This window comes from Vombatus ursinus, unplaced genomic scaffold, assembly GCF_900497805.2.
Source record: "Vombatus ursinus unplaced genomic scaffold, bare-nosed wombat genome assembly UNPS02010822.1, whole genome shotgun sequence".
NCBI lineage: Eukaryota > Metazoa > Chordata > Mammalia > Diprotodontia > Vombatidae > Vombatus > Vombatus ursinus.
The window spans coordinates 1,750,896-1,763,805 of NW_020950600.1; the positions used below are offsets into that span (position 1 = coordinate 1,750,896).

At 47.7% G+C, this 12,910-nt stretch overlaps 2 protein-coding genes across 2 annotated transcripts in view; one reads left to right on the plus strand and one right to left on the minus strand.

Annotated features, from left to right (window-relative positions):
• Positions 1 to 1,194: 1,194 nt before the first annotated feature.
• PSMC4 (proteasome 26S subunit, ATPase 4) lies at positions 1,195 to 5,507 on the plus strand. The gene is made up of 11 exons (XM_027855189.1): positions 1,195 to 1,301; positions 1,430 to 1,528; positions 1,671 to 1,857; positions 2,140 to 2,286; positions 2,604 to 2,713; positions 2,802 to 2,895; positions 3,608 to 3,775; positions 3,893 to 3,969; positions 4,102 to 4,270; positions 4,519 to 4,574; positions 5,262 to 5,507. The coding sequence occupies exons 1-11, from the start codon at positions 1,266 to 1,268 to the stop codon at positions 5,373 to 5,375; spliced, it is 1,257 nt and encodes a 418-aa protein (XP_027710990.1). The 5' UTR covers positions 1,195 to 1,265; the 3' UTR covers positions 5,376 to 5,507.
• A 630-nt stretch (positions 5,508 to 6,137) lies between these two features.
• The window catches only part of LOC114038142 (histone-lysine N-methyltransferase PRDM9-like), a 32,481-nt gene continuing 25,708 nt past the window's right edge, over positions 6,138 to 12,910 (minus strand). Inside the window, 7 exon segments of the mRNA XM_027855304.1 lie at positions 6,138 to 6,219; positions 6,221 to 6,770; positions 9,142 to 9,335; positions 9,829 to 9,896; positions 10,335 to 10,606; positions 10,823 to 10,924; positions 11,388 to 11,559. Of these exon segments, the coding sequence (XP_027711105.1) occupies positions 6,138 to 6,219; positions 6,221 to 6,770; positions 9,142 to 9,335; positions 9,829 to 9,896; positions 10,335 to 10,606; positions 10,823 to 10,924; positions 11,388 to 11,559 (1,440 nt within the window).

Here is a 12,910-nt window from a genome sequence, read left to right on the forward strand (position 1 = left end):
GTAATTAGCAGTGACCCCTGGGGGGTAGCAGTAATTAGCAATGAGGGGGAAGTAATTATCAGTGACCCTTAGGGGGGTTGCAGTAATTAGCAGTGACCCCCGGGGATTAGCAGTAATTAGCAGTGACCCCCAGGGGGTAGCAGTAATTACCAGTGACCCCTGGGGGGTAGCAGTAATTAGCAATGAGGGGGAAGTAATTATCAGTGACCCTTGGGGGGGTTGCAGTAATTAGCAGTGACCCCTGGGGGGTAGCAGTAATTAGCAATGAGGGGGAAGTAATTATCAGTGACCCTTGGGGGGGTTGCAGTAATTAGCAGTGACCCCCGGGGGTAGCAGTAATTAGCAATGAGGGAGGAGTAACAGTGACCCTTGGGGGGTAGCAGTAATTAGCAGTGACCCACCAGCCCTGGGGAGGGCACAGGGAGGCGCTGACCACTGGGCAGTCTGGGCAGTCACGGGAGGTCTGCGGCCAGGACCTGCGGGGGGGACACCTGTGGCCCGGAGCAGGGGTGGGCTGGGCTGGAGAACGCTTTGTCTCAGTCCAATTATCAAATTAAAAAATACAACCTCGGAGGGAGCCCGCAGTGTTCTGGGGGGAGAGGGTGTAGGGCCAGCAGTCGGCTCTTTTCGTTACACACAGTAGGTGACGGACGCGGGACTGGAACCCAGGGCTCGCGCTCCTCGGGTGCTCGCCGAACGACCCACCGGTGGCGCGAGGAATAATGGCATGGCAAAGGAGGAAACCGAGGCTTTGAGAGGTTCGGGCCTTGCCCAGGGTTGCCACGCCACAAAGTGCCGAGGGTGGGATTCGAACTTAGGTCCTCGCCCCAGCCTCTAGATCGCGGGGCCCCTGCTGACTCTGAAGCGGCCTCAAAGTTCCGGGTCGCGCATGCGCTTTCCTACCGTTCCCTCCTCCGTGGGGGAGCTAGAGCTTTTCCATAGCTCCTTCTCACCTCCCGGTGACTCCAGAACTGCGGGTGGGGCGAGAGGGGAACTAGAGGTCGAGGGTACGCATTCTACTTCCCAAAACCCCGTGAGGAAGGCTGGGGCTGGAGGACTGACTCGGGAGGAGGTGGGCTGGGGGCGCAGACCGCGGAAAAACGCCCCTTCCGGGCTCCCAGGAGGCAGCCCGTCAGAGGAGAGCCAATGAGCGGACTACACTTCCCACAGGCCCTTGCGGAGGTACTGGACTTCCGGCGACGGAACAGCGGCGGAAGCAATGACTGAGGCAGTTCCGGCGGAGACCCAGGCTCGGCCCGCTTGCGATGGAGGAGATCGGCATTCTAGTGGAGAAGGCGCAGGTCTGGGATGGGGGTGGGTTCGGCGGCCCCAGCGAGGGCGGTGGCGGCCGGGCCGGGGGCGCCGGGGCACGGAGGAGCGGGGCCGGGACCCAAGGTGACCGACCTCGCTCCTCTTCCCCGGTCCCCAGGATGAGCTGCCGGCCGTGTCCATCTCCCGGCCCCAGACCGGCCTGTCCTTCCTGGGGCCCGAGCCCGAGGACCTGGAGGACCTGTACAGCCGCTACAAGGTGAGCGCGGGGACCCCGGCCGCCCCCCGGGGAGGGGAAGCCCTCGGTGCCTGGCGCCCTGCGCGTATCCAGCGCCGGCCCCGGGCCACGCGCACCGGGTGGTAGCTCAGAGCCGCCGCCGCCGCCTTGGTGGTCCCTACAGAAACTGCAACAAGAGCTGGAGTTTCTGGAGGTGCAGGAGGAGTACATCAAGGATGAGCAGAAGAATCTGAAGAAGGAGTTCCTGCACGCTCAGGAGGAGGTGAAGCGCATCCAGAGCATCCCCCTGGTCATCGGGCAGTTTCTGGAGGCCGTGGACCAGAACACAGCCATTGTGGGCTCCACCACCGGTAAACTGAGGCCCAGGCGCCCCCCAGTTGGAGAGTTTTAGAGCTGAGAGTGACCCCTCAGTATCAGGTTGGCTGCCTTTCTCCTCCTGAGACTTCGGCTGACCGAGTGCCCCTTGGGGAGGGGGTCCCACTGAAAGCCTTTGTTGTGCCAGTGGGACACTTCTCCCCAGTACAAGTGCCCCTGTTGCCCAGCGGGTCAGTCCCTGCTTGTAAGCACATGGGTGGGAAAGGACCAAAGATGGACCTCATTTTCCCCACCTGCCTCCTTACCTTTCTCTCCAGGTTCTAATTATTACGTCCGGATTCTCAGCACCATTGACAGGGAGCTGTTGAAACCCAATGCTTCCGTGGCCCTCCACAAACACAGCAATGCTCTGGTGGATGTTCTGCCCCCAGAAGCTGATAGCAGCATCATGATGCTGACCTCAGGTGGGGAGAAAAGCCTCCCCTTACCCCCGCTGATATCTGACTCAGCCTGCCACCTTAGGCAGGGATCATCCATCTAGAGCTAAAGGAGACTTAAAAGGCCGTGTAGTCCACCCTCCCTTCTCTTACAGAGGGAGGAAACTGTAACTTGGGAAGGTTTAAATAACTTGCCCGGGTTACCCAGGTAAGCCCTAAGATTTGAACCCAAGTTGTTGGGGGGGGGCGGGGTGTCAACTGTCTGCCTTGTACTATGAAAGGCCTTGAGAGAACAGAGTCCTGACTACACAGGGCCAAGTCTTAAGGTCGTTGTGTCCTTCCAGACCAGAAGCCTGATGTCATGTATGCCGATATTGGAGGCATGGATATTCAGAAGCAGGAGGTGAGAGAGGCTGTGGAACTCCCACTGACCCACTTTGAGCTCTATAAACAGGTGAGGAGAATGAATAGAAATAGGGGGAAAGTAGAATATTTGGAACTTTGACTTGGAGTCCTTAACTTGCTCTTCCCTGGGGTTTTAGATTGGAATTGACCCACCACGAGGGGTCCTCATGTACGGACCCCCAGGCTGTGGAAAGACTATGTTGGCAAAGGCTGTGGCCCATCACACAACAGGTGAGAAATCCTGGTCCACAAATATAGAATTCTCTTACTGTCTCTTCATTTTGACACCAAGCATTTATCAGGTACCTGTGTTGGGTTTTGGAGGGTGGGGAGGTGAGTGGTACAGAAGAGGGGGAAAGTCAGTTCTTGCCTTAAAGGAGTTTTTAAGTTTCTGATTCTTTTCTCCCTGCTATCCTTTCTCCCTTCTTCTTTTAGCCAGACTCTGATTCAATAGTTCTGTACCTGAGGCACTTAGAGTCTTGAAAAATACTCTTTTCTTGTATGGTAGCCCCATAAATTCTATGGCCAATAGGTTTTTCTTTCGTACTCCTGTTCTTATAGGTGGCACAGTGCATAGAGTGCCAGGCTTGGAGTGAGGAAGGCCTAAATTCAAATCTAGCCCTAGATATTAGTAAATATTTGCATGACCTATGGCAAGTCAACTTAACTTCTGCCTGCCTGAGTTTCTTCAACTGTAAAATGGAGATAATAATAACCACTACCCCACAGGGTTACTGTGAGGATCCAATTATGATATTTGTAAAGCACTTAGCACAATGCCTAGAACACAGTAGGTTCTTCATAAATGCTTATTTGCCTTCCGCCTGTTCAGAACCTACAACTAGACTTGTTTTTCCCTCTCCTAGGATAGGGGAACATGGGAGGATGGGAATTTCAGACTTCTGAGATAAAAAGGTGTGATTTCATCCCTTCTTACCCCCAGCTGCATTTATCAGGGTTGTGGGTTCAGAATTTGTGCAGAAGTACCTAGGTGAGGGACCTCGAATGGTTCGGGATGTTTTCCGCTTGGCCAAAGAGAATGCACCTGCCATCATTTTCATTGATGAGATTGATGCCATTGCTACCAAGCGATTTGATGCCCAAACTGGCGGTGAGTAAATCTGCTGCTGGAGGTTGGGAGGGAGAATGAGTTCTGAATTTGGACTAGGAACTGGGACCCAGTTCAGGAATGAGGGCTTTTGGATTGACTGTGGGACCCTCTTTCCAGCTGACCGGGAGGTTCAGAGGATCTTGCTTGAGCTTTTGAATCAGATGGATGGATTTGACCAGAACGTCAATGTCAAGGTTGGAGGATTGGGAGGGAAAAACAGGAAGGGTACTGGAGCAGGGCCAAAAAGGTGGTTGGGAGGCCATGTGAAATTTTGGGAGGGTAGGGGTCTGGAGGATGAGAGGGCAAGATTTGTTTTCCAATACCAGGTGATCATGGCCACAAACCGGGCAGACACTCTGGATCCTGCCTTACTCCGGCCTGGCCGCCTCGATCGTAAGATTGAGTTTCCATTGCCTGACCGTCGACAGAAAAGATTAATTTTTTCTACTATCACCAGCAAGATGAACCTTTCAGAGGAGGTTGATCTGGAAGATTGTATCCTGCTCTAAGGACAGATATGGGGAGAAAGTTTTTTTCTTTCCCTGTGTACCATCCTATTCCCCTGCCTCCACTCCAGCCTGCCATCCCCAGTGGTAAAAAGTCACCTAGTCTTTACCACTATGCCTTGGATTCTACATAGAGAAAATGAAGGTGAAGGGCAGCCCCTGGTTTTCCAACCAGAGACCAGTTACCCACCTCTATGTTCTTTAAAAAACCATTTCCTTGACTCTTTTCCCCCATAGATGTAGCCCGCCCAGATAAGATTTCTGGAGCTGATATTAATTCTATCTGTCAGGAGGTGAGTGATTTTTCTCCCCATTAAAACCCTTATTCTGCCTTAGCAGATGTGCCTAGATCACCTACGCCTGTTTTTTCCATTTTCTCCCTCATCTCAGTAATTCAAAAATCATTTGTTAATTGCTATGCTTTGTACAGGGTTGGATACAAAAATAAGACAAGGTGGGAAGGGAATAAGCATTTATATTTTTGTTGCTCAGTTTTTTTAGTTGTGTGCAATTTTCGTTACCCCATTTGGGGTTTTGTTTTGTTTTGTTTTTTGGCAAAGATACAGGAGTGGTTTGCCATTTCCTTCTCCAAAGCATTTATGTATTGCCAACTATATGACAGGCACTGTGTTAAATACTTTACAGGTAATCTCTAATCCTTATAACAGTCCTGTAAGGTATTTACTATTATTGTCCACATTTTTACAGTTGTGGAAACTGAGGCAAACAAGTTTAGTGACTTGCCCAGGTTCATGCAGCTAGTAAGTGTGTAAGTCTGTATTTGAACTCATCTTCCTGATTCCAAGCCCAGAGCTCTGTGTACTGTGGCACCTCTTACTTGTCAGCATGGCCTCTCCAGGCCTGAGGATGCTGAGAAAGAGAAGGCATTTTCATCCTTCCCCTTCAAATATACATGTCTGAGATATGGGTGTGGTTTGAGGAAGACTCATGTATTAACTCCAGGTTCTCTGTTCTTCCAGGGTGGAATGTTAGCTGTTCGTGAGAATCGATACATTGTGCTGGCCAAAGATTTTGAGAAGGCATACAAAACAGTCATTAAGAAGGATGAGCAGGAACATGAATTCTACAAGTGACCCCTGATTAAGTCCAGGGGCTTCTTCCATTTTACTCTCCCCAGGTACCCCTACAGCTCCCAGGGGCCAGTCCCCTTCTTTCTCCATGTATGGAATTGTTTCCTTCAATAAATTTACAAAATTGAATCCACATTTGGGCCAAGTTGCAATGAGGTGTTAAGCCTAGGCTAAGAGCTCTCTTTGCCTTTCTCTTGATTCCTGTCTTCTCCACCAAACCTCCCCCCGTCCCCATCCTTCCTTCGTGATAAAGCATAAAGATTTAAGAAGTTTATTGTAATAAAATGTTTAATAGAAACACAGGGAAAAGCATAATGTCTCCAAACTAAACCTCAGACTAGTTGCTAACTATTCAAATCCTTCTGCTGAGAGCCTTGTGCCTATTCAGTTACTCTTTGCCCCATATTCAGAATAGTGATTAGGCAGTGGTCAGGCTGTCTTTTTGTTTTTTTTTTTTTTTTTTAGGCAATTGGGGTTAAGTGACTTGGCCAGGGTCACACCGCTAGTGTTAAGTGTTTGGTCTGAGTCTGGATTTGAACTAGGGTCCTCCAGACTTCAGGGCCGGTGCTCTATCCACTGCACCACCTAGCTGCCCCCCAGGCTGGCTTTTTGAATGCTGTCTCAGAGTGACCAGAGAAGAAGGGGTCCCATTTCTTTCTATGTGTGTCACCTAGTACGGGCTATGTTTACTTGTATTGTATGCTTATATTTGATCAGATTTGGCAAATTGGCTCATAGTCTTTGACGTGTGTAAGATGTCCCACTTTAGTGTGTTCCTCTACATATACTGAGGTCTAACTTACGGGCAAATCCTTGACTATACACATAAGGCTTTTCTCCTGAGTGTCTGCCTGTGTGTGATGAGGCTTGACCTCCTTGCAAATCCTTGCCCGCACTTCTCACATACATAAGGCTTCTCTCCTGAGTGTGTCCGCCTGTGTCTGATGAGGACTGACTTGTATGTAAATTCTTGCTTACATTCACCACACTTGTATGGCCCAAACCCTTTTTTATCTCCCTCCTGGAATGCTAGTGTGGTCTTTTTAGTGCTCTTATCCGGGATCCTGCTGAGATCCCACTCCCCAGAGCTGCTTTCCATCTCCCTCATTTGTGGGCTCTGAGGCAGGCTGTGCATTTCTCTCGGATCCATTTGTCCGGCCTTCGTGCACAAGGAGCTAGAATGCTGTTTTTGTAATGTTTCTGTTTTGTCACTTACACAGCTGTAACCAGGTAGAAGCAGCTGGTCTGGATGGAGATCTCCCAGCCCGTAATTATTTCCTGTCCCTGAATCCAGGAATACTTGAGGAGGATGTTTGAGCAGCATGTGTTGACTGAGGAAGGCATGAGTGGAGAAGCCCAGAGGGCAGGAAGGGCAAAGATAGATTCCTGGGCTTTCCCCTAAAGAAGAAAGAAAATTTTGAGCCATGGCCTTTCCTTACTGCCTGATGACAGTTTGCAGAGCCTCCTATTCTTTCCTCCCATGCCACCGCTCCCTGTCTCCTCCCATCATGTCTTGCACACCTTATCATTCTCATGTGCCTCTGGCAAATGTCTTGATAGACATGCTTTGCATCTGAAATCCCTGAGTCACCCTCATTTGTATTCCCTGAGGAGCCACTTGGGGTTATGACAACTCTTACCCTTGGTGATCAGTGTCCCCTCACCTAGAACAGAGTTCACTTAAGCTACCATGATGGGACTTGGTCTGGATAAAGATGACGTTTATCCTCTGGGAGGCTAAGACAAGGCACAACTTGAATTATTTTTTGAGGGAAACTTCTGCTCCATTTTGTGACCCTGCTTATAACCTCACTCTTTCATCCAAAGGTACATTAGGTACTATTTCTTCAGTGTTGTCAATGACTCCTATTGGACAATGAATGGGACACTATAGAGGTCCTGGAATATAGTTCAAACAGCATTGAAGCAGTGCTAATTGCAATATAATTCCAACAGGCTGCGCGTGATGTTCAGTAGGAGCTGTCTGAACTGAAATGCTGTGTCAAAAGACTTGTGTTTGAGTCCTGGCTCTCTCTTTGGCCCTGGGCACACCACCTAGCCTCCCTGAGCCTCAGTTGCCCCATCTGTAAAATTAGGCTAGCAAAAATTATACTTTGTAAATTGTAACATCCTATTTGAGTTATTCCTGTGATTCTTCTACTAGTATCTTACTCTGATGCCTGCCTCCTCATGGCTTCTCAAAGATTATGCCAACAGAGCACAAGCTTTGGTTTGTTGGGTGCCCCCTAAACTGGACCAACCAAACTAAGTTCTGATGGGCTTATAACCAGATTGGCTGTAAAGTGAGTTTTGCCTGCTAAAGTCACAGTGAGGCAACAATTTGCAGCAGTGGAGGAAGTACACGCTGAAATCAGCGCTCTGAAACACTGAAAATATCAGTATTAACTTAAAACTGTGGCCACAGCCTTGATTTGGGAAAAAAAAATTCAGCACTTAGGAGTTGGCACCACAGAAAGTGTCAGGATGTGCAAACAGCCCGATTGCATGTGTGCAGTGTGGGAGAGACTACTGTGCAAAGTCCACTATTCTTGCACCCACAGGTAATGGATGTGGTAGCCATGTCAAAAATCTACATGCATCTATGTGGGAAAATCAAATGAATTGGGTTTTTTGATGTGTGGATACATGTTTGTTGATAAACACAGGGCCATAATTTCTAACACCTCACTAATTCATAGTCAATCAAGTATTTTCAAATACCTACTATGGCTAGGCACTCGAAGTGCTGGAAACACAAAGACAAAGGAAGAACATCTAAGAAACTTAGATTCTGGGGAGAGGCAACAGGCATGAGGATAGCCATCTAAAAGATGGATGCAAAGGAATTTGGGGGTGAGAGGTACTGGCCACGGGGGGATTGGGAAGGGACGTAGCAAGTGGTGCATGAAATGAATCTTGAAGGAAATTAATGATTCTTGGAGGCTGAGTCAGAAGGAGCCTCACTCCAAGCTTGGGAAAGTGGGATCAGGGAAAAAGCTGGGCCCAAGAGGGTCTGAAGGAGAATCAATGGATAATAAGCCATGAAGAACAGGCCTGGGAGAAAATCAGTTTGAGTTGGTGAAAAGACTGAATTATAAAAACTTACAAAGGAATGCAACTTGGTTACCTTTAAATATGTTATAAAGTAAGAAACCTATAAATGAAATGAAGTTAATGAAAAATGGTAACTCAGCAGAGCCTACCTTATAAATGCAAACATCTTTTTACATAAAAATAAATTCCTAGACTGGAGATAGAAGGAATCCTTAATTTTTTGAGGATTTGGTTGGAAAGAATACTGATCCTCTATGAAGAGGAAAATTCAGAGGAAAAAGTTATTTTAATATTTTGGTTCAATAAATGTCATGAGAGGTGTCATAGAGAGAGAGCTGACCTTGTGGTCAGGAAGACTTGGGTTCACGCACTATCCCTGACTTGGGTACATCATAAGCAAGTCACTTAACCTTTCAGTGTCATCAGGCAACTAAGACAGATTACAGACAAGTTGCCAGTGTGCCCTGGAGGAAGGAGTTTGTACACTGGGAGCTCCATACAAAGATGAAATCACAGATCTAAACTCTGTTCTCCACCCCCGTGCCCCAAAATCCCATATATTGTCATCCAAATTGTTGCTAATCAATAGAATTCTGGATTGATTAGGTCTTACTCTGTTATGGGCAGGGAATCTGGATATAACTCATGTTTTATCAACTTCTGTGCCCAAGGTCCTATGCAGAAAGGATACTAAAACAAGACCCTAGCTGCTCACCTGTCCAAGCAGTGAGTGGCCTTTTCCACTTGTTGCCCCACTTGATGCCCAGTTCTTGACCATACTCATCCCCATACCAGACGAGGAGTTCACAACCAGGCCTGATGACCTGGCAGGTCCGGTAGAAGATTTGTCTGCGGTACTGAAATGCCACCAAGTTCTGCTCCTCCTCGTCTCGGGCACAGTTCACATACCTGAGGTTGGCATATGGGGAAGGGAAAACACTGGCTTGAAATACAGCCTTCTCTTGGCAAATCCCAATTCTTCATCCAGACTTTCACTACCCTCCGTAAAGGTCTCACCCCACTGGACCTTTGTTGCCTGATGTTCACACATGCCCCATACATTCATGCTACTAAGCTATTCCCTTAACTTAATCATATAGTCAACTGTGGCTTGTTAACTGCTTTACGTGGGGAGGAGGGCTGGGGGAGGTGCAGTGGGGAAGGCAGGGATGGTCTCACAGGAGCTCCAGGCTAGGTGCACTCAATACTTTTTAACTGGACAGGATTTTTTTTTTTTCCCAGACCCAAGATAAGTAAAGAGGTTATTGGGTAAAGAAAGGAAAGGCCTGGAGGTGGCAAATCAAAGTTGGAAAAGCAGATGGGGTAGAGGTCTGTCTGTTAGGGAGCCAAATCACCTCCCTGGGGGCTGACCTATTTAGATTTTGGAGTCCAGCTTTCTCACCTCATCCAGTTAGAGCAAGACTCCTCTTTTCCATCCACATACTCATAACAGTTTCTCCCCTTGGTGATCTGGAATTCAGGGAATAACATTAAGTCTATGTATTTTCATATGCAGACTGCCACCCCTTTACTCTGCATCTCTTCAGTTTGGACTGACTCGGTTTACACTTTGATAGCTTAAATGTGCTGATACGGAGCTTGATCTTTTGCATGTATCTGTCCTGCCTTGTCCTAACAGGATAGAGGAGGAGGAATCCTCAGTGGATGAAAGATATGTCTCCCCCATCAGACCAGGAGCTCCCTGAGGCCTGGGACCTGGTCTTCTCCTTCCTATGTATCTTCTCCTAACCAGTACCTAGGACAGAGCCTTGAAAGCCCAGGTGCGCCATACTTGCCATTATCAGCCTGAGTTGCATTCGTATAGTAAGCAGTGCCCTACAAGAATAGGGACTGGGATTGAGGGGAAGAAGAAGAGGGCCAGAGGGCAACAGTGGAAGTCGATCTTACCATCCATGAGTATCCACTGTTGGCAGCCTCATCATCCTCTGTCATTTGCCCTTCATAGGGCCCGAAGTGCAGACCCAGGGGTAGATTTGAGGCCTCATTCCATACACCAAGTCCTGCACCAGGGATCCCTGAAAGCCCAATTCTCAGGCCAGGGGGCAGGGTGATGGCTGAACAATAAGGATGTCCTTTGATCATGGTACTATCCTGGACAAATTTTGGGGGCCCATGAACAGCACAGGTTTCCAGGAAGAAAGTCTGACACTCCTCACAGACTGCAGAAGGCAAGCAATGGAGACTAGGATTAGGAACAGCTGAAACTAAGTATTAGTTTGGAAGCCCACAAGCCCCTGCGGAGAGAAGAAGTATGACTGTGAATTTGAAGCTACTAGATGGCATCATTATTAAATGTTTATCCTGATCCTGAGAAATCTGGCAGGGTTGGCATCTTCGCACTAGGAATGATAGAGAGGAATGGGAGGGCTACTCACAGAGGTAGTCATCATCCTGAGGGTCCCAGATTTCTTGGTACACTTGATACTTTCGTTCCCTCAAATTGTACATATGGACTTCAGCCTCCTTTCTTCTGCACTCTGGAACAGGGTCAGCGACAGCAGTGGTGGGAATAAAGTAAAGGCAAAGAAGTGGTCTCTGTCAGGTAAGAAAACATACCTTTCTCCTCAACTCCCTACAGGGATCTCCTCTTTTCAGCTCTAAGAAGGGCAGGGGCAGGGGCAGGGGCAGGGGCAGGGGCAGGGGCAAGGGCAGGGGCAGGGGCAAGGGCAAGAATGGTGCTGGATTGTCTAGAGCGATTTCATGATCCAGTGTCAGGCACAGGCTGCCCCCTCTCTCAGGTTCAGATTTTCAATCCTTTTCCTTCATAAAAGGACAACCACTTATCCTTGACCATCTGTTCTCATTTGGCTACAGACCTCCTCACTGAGCTCAAGATGTGCCCTGGACCTGTCACAAACATGCAAGATCTCAACCAAGGCAGAAATAGGGAATTCAGAAAGGGATATCAGAGGGATTAGTTCCTTAATTTCTTCCTCTTACCCGATTTTCCCTCTGTCAGTTGGTTAGTGGCACAGCTTTCATCCATCTGACCTGTTTGTTTCTTGACTTCTGAGTTGGTCAGGTTATTCATCACTACTATCTTCAGCTCCTCAGATAAATCCATCATTCCCTCTGCCTTGGGGTCAGCTAGTTCCTTGGCCATCTCCTTATTCTGAGGGAAGCACATATTATTCATCTCACTCTCTTCCCTCTTTAATGTTTGTTATTCCACACTAACCCCCTTTAAGAACATTGCAGAGGAACACAGCAGTGGGGGGAGCAGGCTGGGGGAGAGGTGATATGTGAAAACTCATCAAAACCGTGAGAGGAAATGGAGAACACCAGTGGTAAGTGCTTCAGTAGAAAATGAAGGAATCAGGTATTTGTGGAAATGTATGATGGGAAGGGAAGTTGTGGAGGGGTAGCCAGGTAAATAAAGATTCAGGAGTCGGAGTAGGGAGTAGGACCAGGAAAGAGAAATGAATCTGAGTCTGGAGAAAGATATAAAAGGAATAACAGAAACTGATCATAGAGGGGAGAAAAACGGGAGAATGCAAGCTAGAGACTGAAGAGGCAGTCCTCAGAAATTCATTTAGACAAAATGGGTAAAAGCAGTGTTGTCAATCCATTGCCTTCATAATTCCACTGAAACTCCTCATCCTCAGGAAGACTTTCCTAATGAGATCGTAATAGTCAGAGCTGGTAGATACTTTCAAGATCATACAGTTGCAACCTTCTAGTTTTTAAAGATGAGAATGAGTATAAGAAAGGTGAAATGACCTGCTCATTAAAGAGGAGTGCTGGGATTCTGCAAAGCCAGTATTTTGTTTTATTTGTTTACTGCATAACTTTAACCTACTGATTCTCTTCTCTATTCTGAAGTTTATTGAAATTATGCTTAAATTTAATTAATTTTCATGTCTGTCTGTCTTCATCAAACTTGGAATTCTCTGAAAGTGGAGACACTATTTCACTAGCACACCAATAGTTATCCAACCAAGGGCAGGGACTTATGTCTCTCCTTTCAGACTAAGGACTCCCTTACAGGCAAGAACCACAGTATTTCCTTTCTCTACTCCAAAACCATCCCCATCCCCCACCACCCTACACAGTGTTTAATAGAAGGGAAACACACCCGACCCCTGACCTTTCCAGTCTTCTTAAACATTACTCCCAGGTCCAGCCACACTGGCCTACTTGCTGTTCCTCACACAAAATATTCCATTCCCCATCTCTGTGCCATGAAATGGCTGTACCCTATGCCTGGAAACTCTCCCTTCTCATCTTTGCTTCGTTGAATACCTGAATTCCTCCAAAACTCAGCTCAAGTGCCACCTTCTACATAAAGCCTTTCCTGTTGCCCCCAGCTGCTCCTCCCATAATTAGCTTATATTCATTTTGTATATATTCTGTATATACTTACATGTACAGGCTCAAGTGCACAAGTAGATTCAATTAGCTCTTACCAAAGGCATTTATTCAAATAGCATAGCATGAGCAGTAGTTACAAACATCCCTGTACT

What these genes read in the sequence shown, in the direction of transcription:
- PSMC4 (XM_027855189.1), top strand. Translation starts at nt 1,266, where the DNA reads ATGGAGGAGATCGGCATTCTAGTGGAGAAGGCGCAG. An exon ending in CATTGTGGGCTCCACCACCG is followed by an intron (nt 1,858 to 2,139) that starts GTAAACTGAGGC and finishes CTTTCTCTCCAG; the next exon opens with GTTCTAATTATTACGTCCGG. An exon ending in ACTTTGAGCTCTATAAACAG is followed by an intron (nt 2,714 to 2,801) that starts GTGAGGAGAATG and finishes CTGGGGTTTTAG; the next exon opens with ATTGGAATTGACCCACCACG.